The sequence below is a fragment of the Microtus pennsylvanicus genome, chromosome 3, assembly GCF_037038515.1.
Source record: "Microtus pennsylvanicus isolate mMicPen1 chromosome 3, mMicPen1.hap1, whole genome shotgun sequence".
Lineage (NCBI taxonomy): Eukaryota > Metazoa > Chordata > Mammalia > Rodentia > Cricetidae > Microtus > Microtus pennsylvanicus.
Window position 1 is genome coordinate 43478603 of NC_134581.1, and position 24786 is coordinate 43503388.

Genomic DNA, 24786 nt, shown 5'->3' on the forward strand with positions numbered 1-24786 from the left:
GCTTATGAATTCTTTTCTCTGACTATGTAAGGAAGCTGAAAATTTATGATGTAATATGATTTGAGTGATATCTCCTCAATTGTATAAGAAAAGTAGGTCATTTAGAACATTTGAACACCTGCTTAGATCCATCAGGCTAATGTGGGAAAGGACTGAGGAGTTACTGGGATTATGTTGAGATCATAGCACACTATTTTTCCAGCTAGTGTGTACCTTCCCGTGTTAACTAAAGCAGTATTTGGGACAGGCCGTATATGAGGATATGGTCAACCTATGGCCTCCATTAGACGTGGAGATCTGTAGGCTCTCATTTTTGCTGTTACTGCAGACCTGAGTACCCAATTTACTTGATTTCTTGTATGTTACATTCGGGCGGGCCCTGGATGCGTGGAATTGGTGATAGCTTTTATACTTCTGCTATTACGCCTTCCTTAGAAAACAAAGTAAGCTTTTCATGCTTGAGTAAACACATTGATGTATTATGAAACTGTCAGACTCTTTGAACAATTGGCATCGGCTCAGTTATTCAAATATGTGACTCTTTTCAATGGCTTTTGTGCTTGCTGATGCTTTGGTACAACTAGTAAAAGAGATTTGCCATCCCTTAAAATAAATCTCCACTGATTGTTAAAGAAATCTCAAGGATTAGCGCCCATTGAGCATCTTGTTCATTATCAAATACGTCCAATTAGTAGAATCATTTGTCTAGATTCATAGTGCATTTACATTATTTTTTTTTTAATCTTAAAAACAATTCAGGCAATACTCGTGTCACCTGACCTGTGATCTGTCTCCATCCCTTGATGTTTTCACTGTCCTCTCTTGCCTGTGTTAGTATGGCTTTTTACAGAGAACTTGGTGGGATTTTTTTTTTAAGAATTTTGTTTGCATGGTAACCCTTTTAAACTTCAGTTGTGTTTTTAATAATCATTTTTGTTATTTGCATAATACTGAATTATATAACACCTGTCTGGCCTGTTTACTTATTCACAACATGCTTTCTAGTTTTTATTTTAACATCATAATGTGGAGATGTATTTGTGCACTATGCTTGTTTTGGCTCTTTTTAGTAATAGTCTGAGGAGTGGTGCCCAGAGTATATATTGAAAAGTTTTGTCTTTTGTGTGTTGCTTACTCGCTTTTCAAAAGGCACTGCATCTTTGGATCATTATATAAATACCATTTTTATATAATGTTAATTTATTAAACAAATAAAAGGAGAAGACAATTACTAAGTATCAGCATCCTATAATCAATGTTCGGAGCTTCCTGTCACCCTGGTACAGATGCTCTCAGTCATTTCACCATTCGGATCAGCTGGGAACAGGAGCCTCTTGCCTTCCCTGGGCTTGTGAGAACCCCAACTCCAATGTTTCTATAGGTAATGTGCTTCCATGTCACCAGCAGCATGTTTGATTTTCAGCTGGACTATGTTCCACGTCGTAGTTCTCTAGAGATGTCTACTAGTGGAAGTTGAAGACTTAACACTTTTAGTTTCTTGCCTTTCTAATATTGCCATGCTGATTTTATCCATGTAGATGGTATAGTATTCATTTATATTATGATTTTCTCTTCTTCACTCCATCCCCGTTTGCTTGTTTTGTCGTCTCCACGTGGAGAGTTGCAGATGTCTTCTTTGTGCCACATCAGACAATCCCTGAGATGAGTTTTTTTTTTGTTTTGTTTTGTTTTGTTTTTTGTTTTTCAAAATTCCATCTGGGAGCCTATGTATTTGGTTTCTATGTAGTTTGATTATTCTCAGGGATTGTGGTTCAGGAGCATATGGGACTCTCCCTGGGAATTTGTTTGTTTTTCTGAAATTTGTTGATTTGCTATCCTGAGTGTTATATTGTTCTTTTAAATTTACATCCACATTTTGATAGTTTTCTGGGGAAAGTGTGGGAAAAGCAAATTTTTCATATTTGGGTGGGAAATGATTTCTTGTCTTTCAGGCAGCATGCCATTGACTCTTCATTCAGGTTTGTGTCAGGTCCAGTGCCATTCTGAATTCAAACTCCTTGTTGTTGCCCCTGTATGTCACTCCTCTTTGGAAATTTAAAAATTCCAACTGGTTCTGTATTTACTATAGAACCATTCGTTCATTTAGTTCAGTGTTCCTTACTTAGAGTTTTTATTTTCATTCTTAGTTATTTTTGCATTGTTATGATCAGAATAACTGACAGAAACAAGGGAGGAAAGATTGATTTTGGCTTATGGCTTTAGTCCATCATCGTGGGGTAGAGAGATGCATTTCTGGCATGTGAGCCCAAGGAGGGACCTATTCACATCATGATGGGCCAGTATTCAGAGGGAGTGAGGTGAAGCCTGGTTCTGGGCTGTAACCACCAAGTGATGGTGATACACCTTTGCCAGCTACTAAGGGATGGTGATACACCTTTGCCAGCTACTAAGGGATGGTGATACACCTTTGCCAGCTACCAAGTGATGGTGATACACCTTTGCCAGCTACTAAGGGATGGTGATACACCTTTGCCAGTAAGGCTGCAACTGCCACCAACTGTAGCTTCCTTAAGTCCCTGCCTCACAGCACCACCAGCTGGGAAATGAGTGTTTCAAACATGAGGCTGTGGGATACAGTTCTGATCTAACTGTAACGTGTTTGTGTTGTTCTGACGCTGTGGGATACAGTTCTGATCTAACTGTAATGTGTTTGTGTTGTTCTGACGCTGTGCCCTTGGGAACCAGAAAGCCATGTTCTGTAGTTTTCTGTTTTTTTTTTTTTGGCATGGATTATTAATTACTTGTGGAGTTGTTTAGTTTCTGTCTCTGTCTCTGTCTCTGTCTCTCTCTGGTTTTGTTTTCCCATGTCTGAGTTATTCCAAGCTTCTTCTGAGGAAATTTACTAATTTTATTTACCTCTCTTAGAATCTTTTGTGGAGGCTACATTATTTTTACATTTCCAAGTGTTTTTTAAATTCAAATTTTCTTGATTTGATAACATAAAGCTTCAGCTACCCCCCCCCCCCCGAGTCCTATACTTTTTAACTGATGAAGTTTTCTTTGGTTCCCTGTATTGTTTCTTTGTGGTGTGTTTATGCAAGTGTGTGTGTGTGTGTGTGTGTGTGTGTACACCCACCTGGATTCTTACATATTGTAGGCTTTTTTTCTTAGGTATCTAGAGAATCTAGACTCCGTTTAAATTAGAGATCCAGGTCCTGGCAGTGTGGGTGAGCTGAGCCTGTGCAGACACTGTGTGTTGGGGGTGGGGCGTCATGCCAGCTGTTCTCTAGGATGATTGGTGTCACTTGGTCTGTGCCCATGCCTAGAGTCCTGGTTGCCCCCAGACAGGAGGGTGAGCTCTTTCCGGTAAAGCCCCCATGCTGCCAGTTAACCTATTGCCTGCTGTGAAGGGCAGGAAAGAGAAGACACGGATTTATCTGTTTCTTAAAAATGAATTTTCAATCAGTTTTCCTTACATTAGAGGCACTTGACCTAATTTCTTTATGGCTACTTAACAGCACAGCTCTTGTTTTCACTCCCTCTCTCTCTCTCTCCCTCCCTCTCTCCTTCTCTCCCTCCCTCCCTCCCTCCCTCCCTCCCTCCCTCCCTCCCTCCCTCCCTCCCTCTCTCCTCTCCCTCCCTCTCTCCTTCTCTCCTTCCCTCTCTCCTTCCCTCCCTCCCTCCCTCTTTCCTTCTCTCCCTCCCTCCCTCCCTCCTCTCCCTCCTTCCCTCCCTCCCTCCCTCCCTCCCTCCCTCTCTCTTCTCCCTCCCTCCCTCTCTCCTTCCCTCCCTCCCTCCCTCTTTCCTTCTCTCCCTCCCTCCCTCCCTCCTCTCCCTCCCTCCCTCCCTCCCTCTCTCCTTCCCTCCCTCCGTCCGTCCCTCCCTCCCTCTCTCTCTCCTCCCTTCCTCTTTCCCTCTCCCCTCTTACTTTATGATTATTTGTCCTGCTTTTTGGCTTTAAGAGTTTTGTTGTATAACTGTCTAGTTTACCTCTTGCTTTGTATGTTCTGAATCTTCATAGGCTTATTGCATATTTTTATATTTGTGTTGATCTCTGTATATATTTTAGTATGTTGTTAAAGGGTATAGAAGATTTACATATTCATTGTGTTGCAGCCGTGGGGAACCAGTATGGACTTTTGATTCCTAGTCAAAATATTTTCCTACTTGCTGCACACAATGTGAGATATTACATCTATGATCAATGGAATTATTTTGTTATGCTTTATATAAACAGTAGTTTTAATTAAAATTATTCTAAAATATATTATTCTTAGATTTATACACGTCTATATAATATCATAATTTTAATATTTTGATAAATATAAGATGTGACAGTCTATTCTCATGAAGTTGCTCATTCATTTTTTAAACATTTTTATTTTTAAATACTTGTAGATGGACAGAAATTTGCAAGAATTAGATGTCTCTAGAGGTACTTTGTACACAGTATGCCAATGGTGTCTTCATAGGATCAGTTTACTGCTCAAATTAAGTTAACATTGGTACAGTCTTCATTAGTTCTAAAAGACAAACCGAAATGTTCTATTAGCTCAAAGAGCCATGCAAATGTATATGAAACTTATGTTACACCATTTTCTCTTTCAGCAATTTTTCCAGCTAGTCAAATTACGGAAGCTTGGACTCAGTGATAATGAAATTCAGCGGCTTCCTCCAGAAATAGCAAACTTCATGCAGCTGGTGGAACTCGATGTGTCTCGAAATGGTAAGAAGACATCCGACTTGGAATGTCCTCTTGTCTTTTTTGATGCTGGGGACATGATTGATAAAAGTGAGTGTATAAAGGTTATTGGAGATGCTTTTTCTGGTTATGGAAGAGCTGTGTGCATTTTTTGTGTGGAAAATAATGAGATTTAAAGTTTATGTTTTTGAGACATCTCATGATGAGGGGAGGTGTGGCTGCGTTCCTGCCACCCAGCTCCCAGCCACTGACTAGCTTTACCCGAAATAACAACACACAAACTATTCTTTTAAACACTGCCTGGCCCATTTGCTCTAGCTTTTTACTGGCTAATTCTTAGATCTTGATTTCCCATTTCTATTTATGTGTGTAGCACCCCGAGGTGCGCTTACCGGAAAGATTCTAGCCTATGTCCATCCTGGGTTGGAGCTTCATTGCCTCTGTCTGAGGCGTCTTACCTCACCTCCTCTTCCTCCCAGCATTCTGTTCTGTTTATTCCACCCACCTATGTTCTAACCTATCAGGGCCAAGCAGTTTCTTTATTAATTAACCAATGACCTTCCTCCATCAATCTCACTTTGTAGTTCAGGCTGCTCTTGAATTTGCAAACCTCCAGCTTCACCGTCTCCAGATACTAGGATCCCGGGCCCATCTCACTATACTTGGCTTTAAATAGTTTGGTTAACTTCAAATATTTGCCGACACTATTTTTGTAGCTTCTAAAAAGTGGCTTCAGTCTTCACCTCTCTTGGCTGGAGACCGCCGTGACTTAACTTGCTCAGTTTGGTTGGGTTTGGTTTGGTCACTTTGTAACTCTGTCTGGCCGGGTACGCACCGTGTGGCCCTGCTGGCCTTGTCGATGTAGCAGTACTCTTGCCTCTGCTTCCCAAGTTCTAGGACTGGGGGTGACCATGACCAGCACTCACCCATGTTCCTGAGCCTGACGTGGAGAGCTGGTGGTGAATGCTTGTTTGGACACTGGTGTAGAGAAGCCATGCCCCAGGGAAAGGTTAATTCTCCTGACTGCAGCTGAGTGCACTCCCCGCCAGCCTGCTGACTACAGTGAGCTGCCTTCTGTCATCTTAATTAGGCTTCTGATGCTTCTGTCCTCTTGCTTTTAGGTGACTTATTTGTGAGTTTATCTTGAATTTCTGCCCTTACTAGTCTATCTTTTCCCTTATTAAACACTGAACGAGGGAGATGCAACACAAATAGAGCCCTGTCGGAGCCGCCGAGCACCACCGCAGCTTTTATTGAAAGTGCTGAAGTGGCAGCTCCTGGAGACAGGATTCAGTCTTCCAAGGACCCTTATAGTTCCCCAGGCTAGGCCCCGACGCGGTCGGAATTATTTATATAGAGGGTAACTGCTCCATTTCTCTTTTATTACACACCTCTTTTGGTTTTTTTTTTTTTTTTTGAAAAATGTAAAATGTTGTTCAGTTTCCTGTCTCCCACAGACACTGCAGGCCCGGGCACCATGTCTGTAAGTGGATCTTTGTCACAGTGGTGAAGCAAATGATCCCACCCTCCTTTCTCGCACCCCCTCGATCCCATTGTTGGGAGTTGTCTTTTGGAGGAGCCGGGCTTCATTGATGCAGTGTCTTTTGTTATTCATGAAAGTCAGTTCTTACTTTGAAGGGACTGGGTGGGTGGGTGTTGTAGACAGAACAAAAGGTGGCTCAGGTAAAATGGATTTCACAGAGGCTGGGAGCAGAGCTGACATTCCAATAGCTGCAGTAGATTTGGGGTTCATTGCCTCTGGCTCACTGCTGCTTTAGTCCTCACCCCGGAGGAGGGTTTCTCCTAGCTTACCTTTTTATGTCACCCGTCACATAGAAGCTACAAAATGGCTGCCCTGGGAGAGGCAGGGCAAAGGTTCGTTCTCTCTCTCTCTCTCTCTCTCTCTCTCTCTCTCTCTCTCTCTCTCTCTCTCTCTCAAAACACATTGGAGTTAGGACTGGACCTGGCCTGGCTGGAAGTGCTCCTAGGAAGCTGCCTGTAAGACCGTGCTGTGACATACATGATGGAAATGACATGTCATAGCAGTAACTTGAGTTATTAAAAAAACCAAAAAAGTTATAAAGCTGCCTACTAATTCTGCAGAGAAGCAGAGACCATGTGAAATGAAACCTCAATCACAAAGTCTGAGGAAATAAAAAGCAATTTTGAAATTGGAATTAGAAAGGAGAAATTAAATAGGGGCCCAGAAGTACTTGATGAAAGAGGAGCAGTGGTTAGTTTTGTGTCCCCTGTGATGGGGATCCCTGGGGTTTGGTAGTGACTGTTGCTTCCTGGCTCACCAGTTCTCAGGACAGCAGAGAGCTTCATGCCTCTTCCATGCGTTCATTTTTAACCTTCAGCATGTTAACAAACGAAGCTAAGCATGTCTGAAGTCTGTGTCAGGGTGTAGCGTTTCCTGTCCCGAGGATGCTCACTTTGAACTTTTGTAATATCTCATTGCCAGCTTTGCCCTCTGTCAGTGTTGGGACCTTGTGAAGGACCCAGCAGTTTTTTCATGTTTTCTGAGACTGTTTGAGAAGTGCCAAGGGCTTTAAACTGTCCTGGAAGAGCCCTGCCTTCATAAGTAACCTGCTAGAGAAGGTGGTATATTGGAGGGAGTGAGGGGAGACAGGCACATGGGATGGGGGTACGAACCACCATACAAGCATGGAGAATGCAGTATGGAGCACGGGTGGGTTCAGGGATTTAAGGTTATACAAGCCTGCCAGAGTGACACATCAAAACAAGGTCCCTGCTTTTATAACCCACAGGAACAGGGTCTCAGGTCACTTCCAGATGGGCAGATCTCCGTGTGCTTCCTTTTCCTTCTATTTACTATTAATTTTTGGCAGATAGAACCACATCAATACAAATTTCCATGGCAACTGAGTATATAAATAAAAGTCACAAAACCTCCCGCCCAAGAGGCAGTGTGAGAGCCTGCTCTGTACACTTGAAGCATTGTGAGGTCTGGGGCCGTTGTCTGAGGCCTGTCTAGTCTCTGCTTCTCTGTTGCACTAATTGGAGCTGCCTGCTGCAGACAGAAGCTGATTGTGTGAGTTCCCTGCCCAGCCTTTGGCTTGTACAAGAGCCCAAACCAGGGCTGGCTGCTTCTTGATCAGGCTTTCAATGGCTTCTTCAGTTCCTGTGTTTCTAAAAATCAGTGCTTTGACCATGGAGTAGGAAGGCGAGGTATTGATACAGCCACTGGATTACTCCGTGTTGAACCTGAGCATGCAGTGGTTACCTGAAAGGTTTATTAAATTGAACATTCTGAGGTGGTGGGTCTGGAGTTGACCTTGAGGTTGGGCCTTGGTTTCCAGGGGCTGCGAATCCTGCCAGTCCATGAGACAGTAGCAGATCTTCTCTACTCGGACTTGCTACAGACATCCTTCAGAAGTTCCATGTGATTATGAGCCTAACTTCTCTCTGCCACAGACAACCCTGCATCTCTGAGTGTAACATGGGAATATCCAGAATGTTCCCTACTCAGGACAGTATGCTAGAGCTGACTTAAGCTCACATTTATTTGGATTCTCTTTCCTTGCTTACATGAAAGATAAGAGAGTTTTGTGTTTCTCTCCAAGGAAGTCTAAAGATTTTTCACAGGACTGTTTCCTGGGCCAGGGAGAACTGTCTGTGCCTCCAAACCTTTTGTGCCTTTGTTTTCTGATATTTCAGGCACAAAGTCAAGGGAGATATGGGCTTGTAGTGAAGAGTGAGCTCACGAGGCAAGGGCAGTGCTTGTGGGTATTCTAGGGGCGAGGGCTTGCTTGTTTGTTTGGGTGGGGGTGTGGAATCGAGGCTGCTCCAGAATTACTTGCTAGGGACCTTGGGCCAGAGTCCTATGTTTGTCATCAGTATCGGATCAGCTTTGGATTGGCTGTTAGCTCTGCTGGGCTGTGTTCTGCGAAGGGGTGGAATGAGGCCCTACTTCTTGTGTGATACAAGTGAGCACCAAGTTTCATGTTAAACATGCAGGGACCAAAATATATCGAGAGAAAAAGATACTCCATGTCTTCCTTGAATGTAGATTAAAGGATGGCTGGAATAGAGTACATGGGGTTGATATCTGGATGTGGCGTTAAAATCATATATAAAGGGCTGGAGAGATGGCTCAGCGGTTAAGAGCTTTGCCTGCTCTTCCAAAGATCCTGAGTTCAATTCCCAGCAACCACATGGTGGCTCACAACCATCTGTAATGAGGTGCCCTCTTCTGGCCTTCTGGCATACACACAGACAGAATATTGTATACATAATAAATAAACAAATATTAAAAAAATCATATATAAAACTGGACAGACGTCCAGTTCAAGTATGACACATTTTCTGCAGTGCAGTGCCTTTAGCTCGATGCTGGAACTCTGTCTGTTTCTCGTGTCCACCTTTTCGTAGCTGTCCTAGGGAAATGGCCTCTCATATAAGAAAAGATATTGACCCATAACATGAACTGCTACCCAAGGACCCATGGCAGACTTTCCTAATGCATCATGTTTTCAGCCCCAGTGTTAGTAGACTGAGTTTTATAGTTGATAGTGTAATTTAGTTAAATCCTTGAACCATGTCATTCCCCTTTTAGTTTAGTTTTCCCTGAAGTATAAGGCCTAGACCACTGGCACTAGTAGAGGTCATTGTTGGTGTGTAACACTTAATATTGAATCATGGTGAGAACACGATCCATTTTCCAATTTTATCCATGTGTTGCTGTGTATGAGACCTTCTAACACTACATACAGTATGCATTTCTGATGTTGAAAGTAGCTTTGTATTAGTGTTTACAAATCAGTAACACTTTGCTGTTTTGGAAAATAAATATTGAGATTAAAAGGGCAATTTAAAAGAGTAATAAAGAATATAGGAGTATTACAGTTATGAAGATGGGGTGGGGATGGCTGGGTGGAGGGGTGCTGGTTAGTGTTAGCACACTGAGCCAAAGTAGCCTGAGGCTTATTTTGCTCATAAGAGAAATCCTGACTTGTGACTGACTGCCTAGCAAACAGGAGCCACCAGGAACTTAGGTATAGGGTCTTTCCAGTGTATGTGCCATGGATGTCCCGCTGGCACTGAGCTTTGACTTAGTTTAATGCATAGAGTGGTTCTTCTGTCCAAGCCGGGGACGCTGAACAATGTCCGTGGTCCGCAGCGTTGGCTTCTTTAGTATAGGCTTGAAACCTGCTGAAGTGGCTGTGTTTGCTTCTGAGTCTGCCTTGAGGAGAGGCCTTTCTGGCAGCACAAATCTAGAGTATCTGTATGTCCTCCTCCTCAGCTGCACGGTTCTTGCACTTGGTTTCTTTGTGATTAACTACATTCATCCTCATCAGAAAAGCTGCATGAGTCTGCTTTTACCCATGGATTCTTCAGACACGCCGTAATGAAGTTCTCGTTTCTCTGGCTGCCTGCCTTGGGCCCTGGATGAATACTCTGCTTAGCACATTGCACAGTGGCTGGACCTGGAGAGTTTCCTCGTCCCTGTCATCATTAACCACGAAAGACATCAGAAAAGGAAGCACAGCGCTGGACTCACTTGGCTGGTGCAGGGCAGCTAAATGGCTCTCAGCATAGAGCTTGTCCCTTGCTTTTCAAGTATTTCAGCTTCTTCACTTGACCCCTTTCTGCCTAGCTTGTACCTTCTCAGGAGTTAATACAGAAAAAATAGGGTTGCCTTGGACTCGCTAAACGCAAAGTACCATATACTTCGTTATATTCTGTTACTGTGAAGAGACACCAGAACCAAGGCAACTTATAAAAGAAAGCATTTAACTGGGGGCTTGCTTAGTTTCAGAGGGTGAGTCTGTGACATCTTGGTGGGGGGCAGGAAGGCATGGTGCTGGAGTAGTAGCTGAGAGCTTGCATCTCGATCCACAGGCAGCAGGTTGGGCCTGCTATGGGTTTTGAAGCCTCAAAGCCCATTCTCAGTGGCACACCTCCTCCAGCAAGGCGACACCTCCATCCTTCTTAAATAGTCCACCAACTGAGAACCAAACATTCAAGTATCAGTCTGTGGGGGCCATTCTTATTCAAACCACCATAGTACTTAATTTCAGTTTATAGTGATCATTTTTAAGTGAAGGCAGAAAGGAATTGGGCTTCTGTGATTAGAAAATGATATTCCAGGGTTAGAGAGATGGCTTAGAGGTTAAACCACAAGTCCCTTTTGATGAACATATTTATATTCTTTTCTTATGTTTCTTGCCATTCCTCAGTCTTTTTTGCCCTATCTAGAAGGATCTCCCTCGGGTCCCTAACTTGCCCATGCTATACCTGAACATAGGGATAGAACACCTCTCCTAAGGTGGTTCCTGTCCCATTATCAGCAAAATTGTACTGAAAATAGTATATTTACATAGCATTCTCTTTTTCTTTTTTAAATTAGCAAGTCTATAATAACTGAAAACAACACCTCTGAGTATATATATATTAGGACAAATTCTTTATTTAATTACAGGTTCTTTAAAGACTTTTTCCATTTTTCAGTGGCATTTTATTTCCCCATGAGTGTTCCTCAGCCTTTACATACTAAGTTGTTGCTCTTACTCATTGACTCCCCTCCCCCCAAAATAAGGGTAGGTTCATATCCAGCAGGCTGTTGCAGAAAGCAAAACTAACCACAATGCCTTCTCTTGGAATTAAACCACATTGGGTGGAGGGATTCTGATACCATTCAGGGGATTGTTGTGAGTGTCGGCACGACTGCTCACAGCCCTGAGAGTAGCTGGGGCCGGTGCCCACACTGCTTGCTTCACTTTGATTTTGAGGTCATCCAGTTTGTCATGTCCGTCTGGCTTGAGGCAAGCGGCACTGAGCCGTGGGGCAGTTGAATGCTGGATGGTCTAAGCCACATTCCCTCACAATTGCACAGCATATCACCTAGAAAAGACAGCTCTGGGAAAGGGACAAAGGACTGAGAAGCATTCCTAAGAACTGACTTGGTGGGTATGTGTAGCGATGGTTTGATTTTTAGTTACTGGTGTGAGTCCTCGATAAGCTTTTGGTCCAGTTAACATATTGCTCAAAGCCAGTAATGAAAGTGATGACAGATTCCTTCTGAAAAACAAAGCAGCCATACACCATGGTGCATCAAAAACTCCTTTTAGTTAGCTGTAGTTCTTGTTTTTGTGTGTGTGTGCAGGTTGTGTGTGTGTGTGTGTGTGTGTGTGTGTGTGTGAGAGAGAGAGAGAGAGAGAGAGAGAGGTTGATGGCGGCTCTCTCTCAGTTGTGCTCCACCTTGTTCCTGAGGTAGGTCTCTCTCTGATCTCTGTGTGTGTGTGTGTGTGTGTGTGTGTGTGTGTGTGTGTGCAGGTTGTGTGTGTGCATCCACCTTGTTCCTGAGGTAGGTCTCTCACTGATCTGGTGCTCACTAATTCAGCTATACTAAGTGGATAGTGAACCCCAGAGATTTTCTTGGCTCTGCTTCCCCGGCACTAGGACTGTAGAAGGGTGCATTTCCGCACCTGGCTTTCCTTTTGTAGCCTATGTGCTGGGATTGGAATGCACAGCTTCATGCTTGTGTGACAAGGACTTTTCTGATGGGTTCATCACTTCACCTCTTTAATTATTTTTTTCCCTGTTGAAGATTTACTAAGTGTAAGGTTTTACGTTAAGGTCATCTGTCACTTAAAGAGGAAAATCCACAGGTACTACAGATAAAAAACTACATCTAAATGACTGCTGTACTACCCACTGACAATTTTAATATAAATATAGGCATGGGAATAGTATGAAATAAGAGATAGACACAGATAATTGATTTCTGTGTGACGAGGAACCGTGCTATGCTAAGTAACAAGCTCTCAATAGTCAGTGTAGACTATTACTTAAAAAGGCTTGGTGTTTCAACAAAACAGGGCCATTTTATTACCGGTGAATTTACAGTGTAGTGTGAGAAGGATAGTAAGGGTGAGGGCTTCTGCTGCTCCTGTCTCCTTAGTCTTCAAGATCCTTATGTTTGGCTGAAAGGAGCTGGGCAAAGGCTGATGGCTAGAACAGAGAGAGGACAGCATGGCCACTGGTTAAGCACAAGATCATCCGCAAGCCTGGTATTTAACAGATGTGGACGAACCCCAGTAAGAGCAGGGGAGAGGGCAGTGGGTGTGGATCAACTCCTGCAGTCATGGAACACTGAGAAGTCCGTCATCTGCTCCCTCAGGAAACTGAATTTCAGGAAAAGCAGTGACGAAATTCTTGTCTGATTGTGAGTTGGGGAGTGTAGTTGGCTTCATCAAGTGTTTTTCCTGTTTTCAGTGTTTATGTCACCTGGAAACATCCTCATGCACACACCTAGAAATGTTTGATTTGGCACACTGTGCTGCAGTCAGGCTAATTCGTAAACTTAATCACACCCAGTCCCATATCCATGATCCTGTGGTAATGTTACTGCCTTCCAGCAGTGAGCCCCGTGCCTGTAGGAAATGCCTCCCCAAACAGAACATGGATGTGTTCTTTCCCATACGTGCAGAAAGTACATACACCCAGGAACAGGTCAAGATCATTGGTGGCCACAGAATAGTCAGTAGACAGCATAAGACCTATGCTAATGTGTGTGATTTCAAACTTGAAATTTGAAACTTACTTTAAAATAGAGTTTAAAACTTGGAGTTTTACTTTGGGGACATCCTCAAAGCACTTGCTTAAGGGCCACCCAAGGCTGTTAAAGGATTTTGAGCCACATTGCTACTTGACAGATTGTTTTGACCTCGCCAAGTCCTAGTTAGCTTCATCTGTAGAGTGGAGACTTTAGCTGTTTAGATTAGTGGCATCACCGGGTGTGCAGGACTGAGCGGTCGAGCTGCAGTTAATCCTGCGCTCTTTCCTTTTGAACCTGAAAATCAGACTTAGGACCCAGGGTCAGAATGCAGGAGTAGGGTGAGGACCCAGCAGAGATGTGGCTGAAGGAGGTGTGGCCAATGAGCTGCACTGTCCCACGTCAGTCCTGTGATTTGTGGGAACCGTTGTCTCAGGATGGGTAAGGAAACAGGTTTGAAGATGTTGTGAGGTGCCTCAAATCAGTCGTTACTGGTGGAACTGAAATAAGGCGCCATGGGAGGGTGGCACTCATCACTGTATTTTGAGAATATTGAAGATAATAAAGCCAAGATTAATAGTTTGTTCCTTCTTTTTTTTTTAAAGAGAAGCAAGCTTGTCAGTATATTGATCAACTCCGAAAGCAGGAAGAGGTTATCCGGAGGTAGTCTAGTTTGTTCACATGTCTGTAACAGATTGCCTTAGACCGAGTAATTTACAAACAGCCGAAGTTTAATGTTAGTAATTCAAAAGCTGGGAAGTTCAGGACAAAAGTAGGTATGGTATCTGGTGGGGATGTGCTGCTGTCTGATTTGAGGATGGCATCTTGATGCTGTGTCCTTTGTTGGCAAGAGACCAGGGAACTGGCTGCAGCCTCTTTTATAAGGGAATGAACTCTGTTCTCAGCTTGTTTGCTTTCCTAAGGCTCTGCTATGTTCAGTCACATTGGCTATTGGGATGCTTCTGGGGACACCAATGGTAGATGACAGCTTGTTGTTTGTGACCATCTTCTGGCCAGTAATCGGCTGTCATCCAGTGAGGGAAGATGACATAATACTTCTGAGTTGATGTCGTGTCCTCTTGGCAAGACATGGCTGTATTTTTACGGGTAGAGATCCAAGAAGAGAAGTCAGAAGCGACACAGTTTGTGCCTTTAAAGGAAAAAACAGAGTGGTTAGACAGCAGTGATTGTCCCTTGGAAGCAGGTGTGGCTTTCCCCTTTGACTTGGTGCAGCTCTGGTTGCTGCTGACTGGCTCATCCCATGCTCTTTCTCAAGGGTGTGTCTGCTCACTGAGCACTTTTAGGGAAGTTGACATTTCCCATGTAGATACTGAGGAGGGTGGTCCCAGGTGGTCAGGATGATTTTGGTACTCAGAGTGGTCAGTTGGTTGCATGAAGTTTTTTGGGGTCTCTGAACTTGTTGACACAGTTCATCTCATCGGTGGCTTCTGTGCCAAGCTCTGCTCCGAGCAGACTGACTTTTCCTTGCTGAAGCTTTCTTTGTGACTCAGAGAAACAGTCCCACAGGATCCTTTCTTCTTGCCCTGAAAGGAACAAGAGAAGCCCAAGAAGGTCATGGCAGTGAAGTGTGAGGATTACCATTGATTTAGTTTCAGACTTTCGGGCTAGTAAGGAGAATAGCAATAGATGTAAAGAGCCAGTTCTGTGAACAGAAAGAGAACTGTGTCCATCGTCCTTGTTGACAGATGTCCTGGCATTGGCTGTGGACCAGTATAAGGTGGAGTCCCTGATAAGCGTTTTCTCCTTAGTCCCTTAAGTCATCTCCCTGGCGTCAGCTGGCATCTTCCCTCTGGAGATGCTGAAGTCAGGTGCTGCAGCTAAGCTCAGGTTAAAAGCCATCTTGAGTTGTGTGTGACTTAGGAGTAGAACTAGGTTCTAGCTCTAAATTTACAATTCTGTTTCCTCAGTATAAAAACTTACATCCTCTTACCCAGAAGTAATTATCACTGCTATTTTTGGTATTTTCCTTTTATTACTTGTTTCACAAAAATAGGCATCCTTCATCAGTAGATACTCCTATATTGTTTTTATGTACTTACTGTAGATGGGGAGCATTTCTGATGCTGTCATTGGTACTTAACAGAGATTAATCAGGGTTACGTCGACCATTTTTATCTTTCTGGAGGAAATGGGAACAGACCTGTAGCTTCAATGCGAGCAGGAAAGCTCTAGATGTCAAAGGTAAGGCTGGTATGGTGTGGCTGATACACAAGAGAGGGCACTTTCCAGAAGAGCATAAAATCAAAGCCAACCAGACCAGTGGGGAAAGGTGAGGGAGCAGCTTAGTCTACTGGTCTCAGGTCCCACCCTTGCTGAAACCCGTCAGGGAGCCACATTCACTCCACAAGCCTGAAGTCACAGAGGCACATGGGGCCCTGTGGCAGGAACAGACCTTCTAAAGGTCCTCTATTTGCATACCATGTATTGTTTGTAGAGTGCCTGTTTAAAGGGTGTGCACACTAGTCGTTGGTGTCTTGAAGTATTTGACTTTGTTTTCAACCTCCTTGTAATGTGTTAAGGACCACAGCTTCCAGTAGTCAAGCTGAGGAGTGCTGGGTGAAGAAGAACAGTCAAATCTGAGTTAATTAGTCAAACAGGCAAGTCAGCTTCCCAGGAGTGATGGCAGCTAGGCTCTGGGGAATAGGTAGTTGATGGCAACGAAGGAGTATTCCTATCTGTGCACATGAAACAGTGATTAGATCTGGGTTGGAAGGTTAGAGATAGTATAAATATTTGGGGAAAATGAACTCTATTATTGGAGTCAATGAAAGATTATACCAGAGAAGAAGATGGCAACAGGGTCTGAAAGGCTGAAGCCAGCGGGCATCTTCCTGAGAGCTGTTGGTAGCTATGAAGGCGGTGCAGCAGAGGAGGGTTGTGCATGTCTCCCTGGACCTAGCAGGAGACTCTAAATTGTTTAAGGGCAGCTTGGACGCAAGAGGGTAAGCATCTGTGGGGAATCCAAGTGGAGCAGCCCCAAGGGAAGTTAGTGGCCAATGACAGCTTATACCTGAGATAGCCTCCTACTTATCACCCTGAGAGATGGGGGACAGTGAAGGGTGAATCTTATTTGTTGGCATGTGAGGGTGAGCTGTCTTTGCCAGTGGAGATGTTCCACGGTCGCTAAATGTGAGGATCTGAGATTTAAACGACATTGTTGGGAAGAGATGAAGACTGAGAATCATCCATCTTTATTGAGGTCTTAAGCTTCAGTATGGATGAAACCACTCTGGGGAGGAACTGCAGGTGTCGGGAGAGCAGAAGAGTTCAAAGAACATTCCTGTCAAAGAGACAGAACAGGGAGGGAGGCCCTTGTGAGCTCTGTAGGATCTCAGTGGAGGACTGGTTAGCATTGCTGACTGGTACTATAGGAAGGGTCACACAGGAATGACAGAGCAGTTGTTCCCAGCAGGATGCAGTGGGGACATACAGCCAACACCTGCAGGTTAGGCTGTTGTCACGGACGACTCTGTCCTGTACAGCTTGTGGAAGGACAGAACCCTAGGTTGCTCCATCTTTAAAGGTCTGCTGAAAAGCAGCCCAGAAAGCAAACCAGGCAGGAAGAAGTAAAGAAATGGAAGCTCCGGGAGCAACCTGGCACCCCAGGCAGGGCTGAGGATAATGCGGGAAGGAATGATCAGAAAGTGCGCCCTGAGTTTTCTATTGTGTTTGGCACTTGGGAGGTCACCTGCGACAGCCAAAGGAAGCAGTTCCGACACAGAATGCTAGAGTAGTTTTTCACCGTTTTGAGAGATCAGAGGAAAACTTGCGGTACATTAGCAGTCTCCATTTCTTAGAGGAAACAGCAGTGATTACTGTTTGCTGTGCTGAGGGATGGGGGTGCTGATGGTGGGGTGTGTCTTAGACAGCTGCTGCTGATTTAGTTGAGGGAGGAATTTCCTAATATCCTGCCTGTATTCTGCATGTGTGAGTTGTGAATGCATGGCTGTTTCTGCAGCTCGGTGGGTCCAGGGGGAAAAGTGTGTGTAACCAGCCAGCCAGTGTTGTCTAAACCTTGGCTGTGGATGGGGCCCAGCTGAGCTATAGTCATTTTAGGCCTGCCATTCTGTGGTAGGGCTTGAGGGTCCCAGGCAGGTGTCCCTTTCCGAGCCTTTTCATTGCATTCATCATAGAATGCTTGCAGGTTTATTTCATCCAGGGAAGCAGTGTGGTTATTATAAAATGCCAATGGAGGAAGCTTCCTCCATTGTGGCCGAGGTTGTCTGTTGGGTATCCCACTCTGTTGGTTAATTTTATGTAGTATTTTTTCTGGAGACAGTAATTCTTCTGGTATTGCTCAAGCCGGGCTTGACTCTTCAAAAGGTTCCCTTCTCCAAGTCTTCCAAATAGCTGTGGCTACAGGTGCATGCGTGCACCACGCCTGGCTTTATTGGACTCATTTGCAACTCTCTTGACTGCTGAGATCCCGGTGGGCAAATCTGGCGCCTTCTCACCCTGCTGCCACATGGCCCAGCATAAACGGCAGCTCCCAGTCTGGACAGTGGAACTAACAGGCAAAGGGGATGTGGGTAATCTTCCGGCTTTGCCCTTTGTGCCATTGTCTTCATCCCTTCCACTGTATTACTAGGGAGAATTAGAGCATCGTGGGTGTTGGTTTTTCTTTTTTTAACTGTAGGCCTGCTTATTACATAGATGACATGGTGCCAGGAAATAAGGGGAGACCTATGGACTTTTGATACAGCCTATGCTAATGCATCATAGAAAGGGTTCATCTGCTCAGAAACTGGTAGGCAGGTGGTAGAGAACAGGTTTAAGCTGGATGATCACACATCTCTGATATTTAAAGTATATTCTAAGTCATTGTAAAGGGCGCTGTGATGTCTACAGTAAGCGCAGACTGGAGCTCCGCATGTCAGGCACTATGTAGTCCCAGTGTGGCAGAGGAAGAGTCCCGAGTGGACACCATGTTGTGTGTTCCCAGAGATGTGCAAACCGCCTTGGCAGCGTCGTGCTTGTAGGTTTGAAAGGGTAGACTGAGAAAAGCACCCCCAAGGGCAGTGACTCAGAAGTCCCCAGTATCCTCAGACCAGAGAGAACCCTGTTTCCAAGGGTGGTGATGGCAGCTAGAATTCTTTCTAGAAATTTAACTTTGGGTTGTGGTCTGTCTTCCTTCACTCGGAGCAGTTGTTTCTGCAGATGTGCCCTGAGACCACCTACGTAGAATCCTTGTTAAAATTCCATATTTCCATCTCAGCCAAGTCAGAATTTCTGACGCCAGATACCAAAGTTTGTATTTAAAATTTGTGAATGTTAAATTTAAACTGGGAGTCAGTCACCAGAACCTGGACAGTTCTTGATCGAGTCCAGATGCTAAGTAGGCCAAAAGGATGCTAAAGCTGACCTTTCTGGTTTTCATCTAAATATGCAGTAATTTACATATTTACATGGATAGATTAAGCATTCCTAATTTGAAAATCTGAAATTTGAAATACTCCAAAATCTGAAACATTGACTGCCCAAATGAATTTTGCCTATCAGGGTTTTCAACTGCTGTGCTGGCTAATTTTATGTTAACTCGCCATGTGCTGGAGTCCTTTGAGGACAGGGAACCTTGGCTGAGCAACTGCTTCCATCAGACTAGCCTGTGGGCAAACCCCTAGTACACCTTCGTGATTGGTAATTGAAGTGGGAGGGCCCAGTTCACTGTGGGCAGTACCACCCATGGGCAGGTAGTCCTGAGGACTGTAAAAAAAAAAAAAAAGCATGCTGTGCAAGCCCTGAGGATTAAGTCAGGAAAGCAGCACTCCGGCTTCTGCTTTATTTACTACCTCCATGTTCCTACCTTCCCTTCCCTTCAAGACTGAGATGACTTTCTTCATAAACTAAGACGACACGAGCCCTTCCTTTCCCCAGCTGCTTTTGGTCATAGTGTCTCATCACAGCAGCAGCAACCAACTCCCCTGGCAGTTTGTATATGCAAGTGTCCCCAAATGAAAAAATAAATTTCAAAATCTGAAATACTATTGGTTTCAGGCATTTCAGTTAAGTGATGGCCAGTTTATGCAGAATACTATTTTTTTTCCCAGTTCAGAAATCAAATGTCTATTACAGTGATTTGAATACCATTCAGCAAAAGCAAGCACCCCCCCCTCCCCCGCAGAAATTTGCATGGTGGTACCTTTGAGGATTGTCTTCTGGCCTGGAAGCTGACCCAGCCTGCAATAGTACAGCATCTCCAGGGTGTGATTTAGCTGACATTCACTACATAGTTTGTTCTGATTCTTAGTCTTGAATTTTTTTGTAAATTACAGAGAAAACATTAGTTTTACAAAGTTTATTTCATAATGTTCATCCAGTGCCGAGGGAGGGAGGAAGAGAGAGAGAGAGAGAGAGAGAGAGAGAGAGAGAGAGAGGTATGATGGATGCTTGAAGAGACAGTGCCAGTTTCAGTGGGTGCGTTCTGTTGTGTCTTTTGAGGAAGTTAAACACCCTTATGAATATCTTTTCATCTGTCAGTTGACAGCTTGCAATTTGAGAGATTTTTACAGTATTCCTTTGAGTAATGTAAACATGTTTTGAATTTCTTTTGAGTGCTTTTTTTGTACTCCATTTTCTTCCTTATCTTTTAAGGGTGACTTTAGGGGAAAAAAAGTCAGTTTTTATTGGAGGTAGAGAGCTTTTTAAAAAATAAGCCTTAGGGTTGGAAAGATAGCTCCATGGTGAAGAATGGGCTGCTCTTGTAGAGGACCTGAGCTCCATTCTCAGCGCCCGCGTTGGGCAGCTCACAATCACCTGCATGCAACTGCAGCTCCAAGGCATCTGATGCCTCTGAGGAAGAAGAGGTTGCATGAGATGCACACAGACACCCCCCCTGCTGACCCCTCCACTATCTTCTGTCTCTATCCACCATTCCTGGTCTCACCTCACCTCACCCCCTCCAGGACAGCTTTCTTGGCCACTTTGGTCTTACTTCCATCCCAGGCAGTCCAACAAAGCCTTCAGCAGAGATTTTTGGAGCGGAATCTGTCAGGGTAGGAGGAAATCCCTTTGCTGTGCAGTAAAACTGCATGGGAGTGAGCCACTGCGAGGTACTGTGCGAAAGTGCCCCGCTCCTCAGACAGTGTGATCTGAGTCTGGCTGTGTTCAAGTGAGGTAGGTTTGTTTTGTTTGCTTGCTTGTTTGAGGCTGTGCCCAGGCCTACAGTAGGCTGCCTTTTTGAATTCTTGGGTGACAGTGGCGCCAGAGATTCTGATATGCCAGGCCTGAGAACCACTAAAGGTAAATGCCCCAATATTTTTAAGAGGTGTCTATAAGACTCCCATTTATTTCCATATGCCCCAGTATTTTTAAGAGGTATCCGTAAGACCTACGCTCTCTCCCATTTCATCTCCTTTCTCCTTCCCTCCCTCTGTAGCGTCTTACTCTGTAGTTCGAGCTGTTCACCGGGTGTTTAGTCTGTGTCTGAAGACTGAAAACCCCTTGCTGCGATTATAGTACTCAGTGATTATAGTACTGCATCAGGGGCGTGCTTCGGAAAAGCCCAGTGAACTAGTTGAGAGTCAGTGTCCTGGCTGGCCTGGCTGGCCCCATGGCTGCTCTGCGCACGTATACAGAACTGTGTTCACGGTTGGCCCCACACTCTTACCTGCTCTGTATGTCTTATCCTAAGACTGACTCCTTGGGCTGTGATTGAGTCTCAGCTGACTGCACATAGTGGGGTGGCAGGTGAACACGGCTTTGGAGGCCGTGACCTACCTGGAAGGGCAAGAGAGCATGAAAACTGGCCACATGAGACTAGTCAGAGGAGTAGGCATTGCAGGGGTGTGCGTAGTGGGCACTGCAGGGGTATGGTCAGAGGAGGGAATGTTTTTGTGGTCTAAAGATGAAGCTGGGGTAGGGGTGTGCAGTTAGACTTTCTGGATCAAAATATATATTCATTAGAATTTTTAGAGAATTTGATATATAAGTATCAGTGACTATATTTAGCCATATTAAATCAGAATATTTTTCAAAAAGCTTTAACTTTGGATGATAAAAAGTAAAGATTCTGATGAATAAAACTTTCATTTTTGATATTCAGTGATACTTTCTTGAAGTATAAGTAACTCTTAATTAAAATTATATATGAATGCATATTTAAACATAACTGGTTTTGGAGAGAAGTAGAATGAATGCCAAGTGGCTGTATTTCTTTCCTTTCTGTTATTTTGTGTGAAACCTACTATTTAATATTGTCTTTATGAAACAAAACCTTGTACCTCCAGACATTTTTGAGCCTACTCTGTGGGAAAGAAAAAGCTCAGCTGTAACAATTATTTTGATAGTTGTTACTGGAATTCTTAGTTGGAACTCTTAGAGGCAGGATACTATGTATCCTAACTGGCTTTGAATTCACCATGTAGCCAGTGCTGATCTTGGGCTCTGAGTTCTGAGTTTCCTGCCCTAGTCTCTCCACTGCTGAGACTACAGAGGTGTGCCTCCACACCTAGCAAGGACTCTTAACACGACTTGTACAAGACGTAGGCAAAATAACATTTATGAAGGGTGCTTGTCTGTCTTGTCTTCCTTCCTGAGCCATGTGAGGCCCCAGCCTGTCCGTCAGCCTTCTTTACACTGAAATGGATGCCCGGGACTGGGGCTGGATGGACAAGGCTGGCTGCCTCCTGGGTGTCTGGAGTGCTTGGGATAATATGGGAAATGGAAACATTTGAAGCAATTCTGCTTTTAGTTTTCCTCTCTCCTTACCAGAAGAACAGCTGCAGCAGCAAAAGGGAGACTGGGAGACACACTCATATTTAGTCTTGTTTGACAATCCCGGATATTTTTAAACAGGATTGAGTCAGGCAGCCTGCAGCACAGCATTCAAACTGTCTTAATCAGCTAGCCTGTTTGGCACACAAGGACCTTGTTTTATTCTAGTAGTAAATAATACTAAATGAATCAATATGATGTACTGACTGTCCCCAGAGTCACAGCGCTCAGTGTGTCACCGCAGCCTGTCAGCGTCTCCTACACACGCTTGTTCTCTTCACTGCTGGCTGTTGGAGTCGTGCTTCAATTCTGTCTTTGGCCGAGGCTTAATTTATGGTTTCTGCACAATAAGGACCCATATTCGGTGCCAGCATGGCACCTTCCTCCTTCCTCTTGCATCGCCAAGTAGACACATTGGCCACTTTCTGCTCAGAAGTGGCTCATATCGTGGCAGCTCGCTTCCTTCAGATTGTGGGATATTACCATTCCCCTTGCCAGTGGCTGGGGGTTCTCATCCCAGGAGGCTGCTCCCCAGCCTACTCCCATGTTCCTCTTCTGTCTCTCTCACATAGGTAGGCTCTGAAGTCTGTATGTTCATGCTCTCTGCCCACACTGTGTGGCTGCATTCTTGTTGCCTTCTGAGAAAGGGCTTCCATCTGCTGCTCAGAGTTTTCAATTAAAAAAATCCAAACACTCTGGAGTGACTTTTCCCTGGACCTTGGTACCTTCTTCAAACAAAAGCCCCTTTCTCTCTTTCTAGTTGCCAGGCTTGTTGAAGGCATGGTCTGTTCCAGGTTCTTAGACTTGGAGATGCAGTCTGTGTAATGTTTTTGAACACAGATTTTATTTCTGTAGGCCACAAAGATATGTCTGTATCTCTGAACAAGAAAGGATTGGAGAACCAAGCTTAGGTCTAGAATTCCCTTCAAAAGTTCCTCTTCCCTAGGCTCTGTCTGTGCTGCACTGGAGATGGGTGCCAGTGCACCAGGATGGGAGGTGACCGAGGGGACTTGGAGTGAGGGGCTTGGTGGAGTGTGATAATGGGAGCCCGCCATGGCGGAGCCAAGCAGACAGTATGCTATTTCTTCTTCATGTCACCCATTGCTTTCCTTTTTGTGGCTTTTTGATGTGGACCAAGGAGCAATAGGAAGCAGAGGTGAGCAGGAAGGAGGTCCACAGGGAAAAGCAGAACGGAGCAGCAGCAGCAGCCAGGGACTCCCTCCTGCTGAAGACAACTTGACGCATAGTCTTGGGGACCGGATGACGCTGCAGGTAAAGCTCAGCAAAGCTTTGGAACCTGAGGTTTAGAGCATTGGAGACCAGTGAACTGGTGTGAAAGGCAAGACAGTCAGGGGTGCTCAGAGTCCGGAAAATGTAGCAGCACTCAGGGTCTGTGAGGAGAGGTGGCAGAAGTACAGTTTGCACTGAAGCGTGTGGCCTTAGGGAACTCCCTGCCCAAAGCTCGGCTCCACGAGATGCTCAAAGCCCTGGAGCAGGTGAGCTTGCCTTCACCATCGTCTGTCCAGCAAGTTGCTCTGTGTGAGTTGCTATCCCTCTTTGGGAAATCTGATACTAGAAACTCTTCGTGCCAATATGACTCCATATGTGGAAAATTCTACCCCTTACTCCATGGAACCAGCTTTAGGCAAAACATAGACTGGCTGAAAATACTGCCCAAAGTTACATTCAGATTATGTGCTCATGGGATTTATGCTAGCCTCATGAGCAGTGTAGCTGTGGTGTCTGTCTGTCTGTCTGTCTGTCTATCCATTTTGTTGGCATTCAGCATAGGGTGTCCATTTTGGTAAGAGACAGATTGAAGCCTGCCAGTGAGGATATTGTTTGAAATTAAACAGCAGTCCTTTCTTATTAACTCATTCAGCATTATGGTGCAAAAGCCTTACCATATTCTCCCCGTTTTTCTTGTTTGGCCCACCAGGGAATACTGGGTTGGAGACTAGAGTGTGGCCTCTGCTGTTTTACACTTTCCTCCTTTGTCCTCAATGTTTGCCTCCTCGGCCTTTGTGGTTTGGCTTCTCCTCACATTGCTTTTACAGATAACAGCTTATTCCTCGGAAGCAGATTATAGCTACGCCCTTCTTTCCTGTTAATGTTGCTGTGTGAACCATGCTCTGAGTGGTGCTGTTTGCTCTTGACTTCTGGCTATTCCTCAGTTCTTTTCTCATTTACCTGACGGACCCCCAGTTTTAAGGATTCTGCATTCTTAAAACGGGGCTCACTCATGCTTCCTCTGTCTCCCACACTCCTCCCCCGCCCCCATTTCTGCAGACAGTATTTGTGTTTCTCTGTGTCCGTTCCTCTGCTGTCTGTAATCCTTCAGTGTGTCTGGAGTGTCTCAAATGTGGCTCTGCAGGTCTCAGTGGGACCTTTGTGTCTTCCTTGCAGAGGCCCTGATCCAAAACTCTGCTTTTCCAGATGCCACTGGAGTGATCTTGGGTCATTTATTTGATGCTTCTGTGTCTCTGAATAGGTCTGCTCCTATCCATCTCAGGATTTGTTACATGGACTAAGAAGTGCCAGGGAGCAATTTGTTTATTCATTGAAATGTAATGTACCATGAAAGACAAAGTAGGCTGCCCACAGTCTTCCACAAAGGGAAGGGCTCTGAGCTCTGAAGCCAGAACTGACACCTGTGCTCAGGACAGTGCCATAGCCTGGCTTGACTCCATTCCTTGGCGTCCCTAAAATAGTGGTGGGTTGGCACCATGAACATCAAGAGAGGGTCTACTTTGATAATTCTGGGACATGGTGACCTATTTATTCCTTATAAGAACACATAAACTAAGCTTACACACTGCTTTTGGGCTGGAGTGGGATAGAATCTCTCAGCCTATGTTAAAAGTGGACG

General features: G+C 44.6%; 1 protein-coding gene across 2 annotated transcripts in view; it reads left to right on the top strand.

The window, feature by feature from the left end:
• Lrrc1 (leucine rich repeat containing 1) overlaps positions 1-24786 on the top strand; it is a 117369-nt gene that overhangs the window by 47486 nt on the left and 45097 nt on the right. For both annotated transcript variants that reach the window (XM_075965181.1, XM_075965182.1), the window contains exon 2: positions 4570-4687. In XM_075965181.1, the coding sequence (XP_075821296.1) occupies positions 4570-4687 (118 nt within the window). The remainder of the gene's footprint in view (positions 1-4569; positions 4688-24786) is intronic.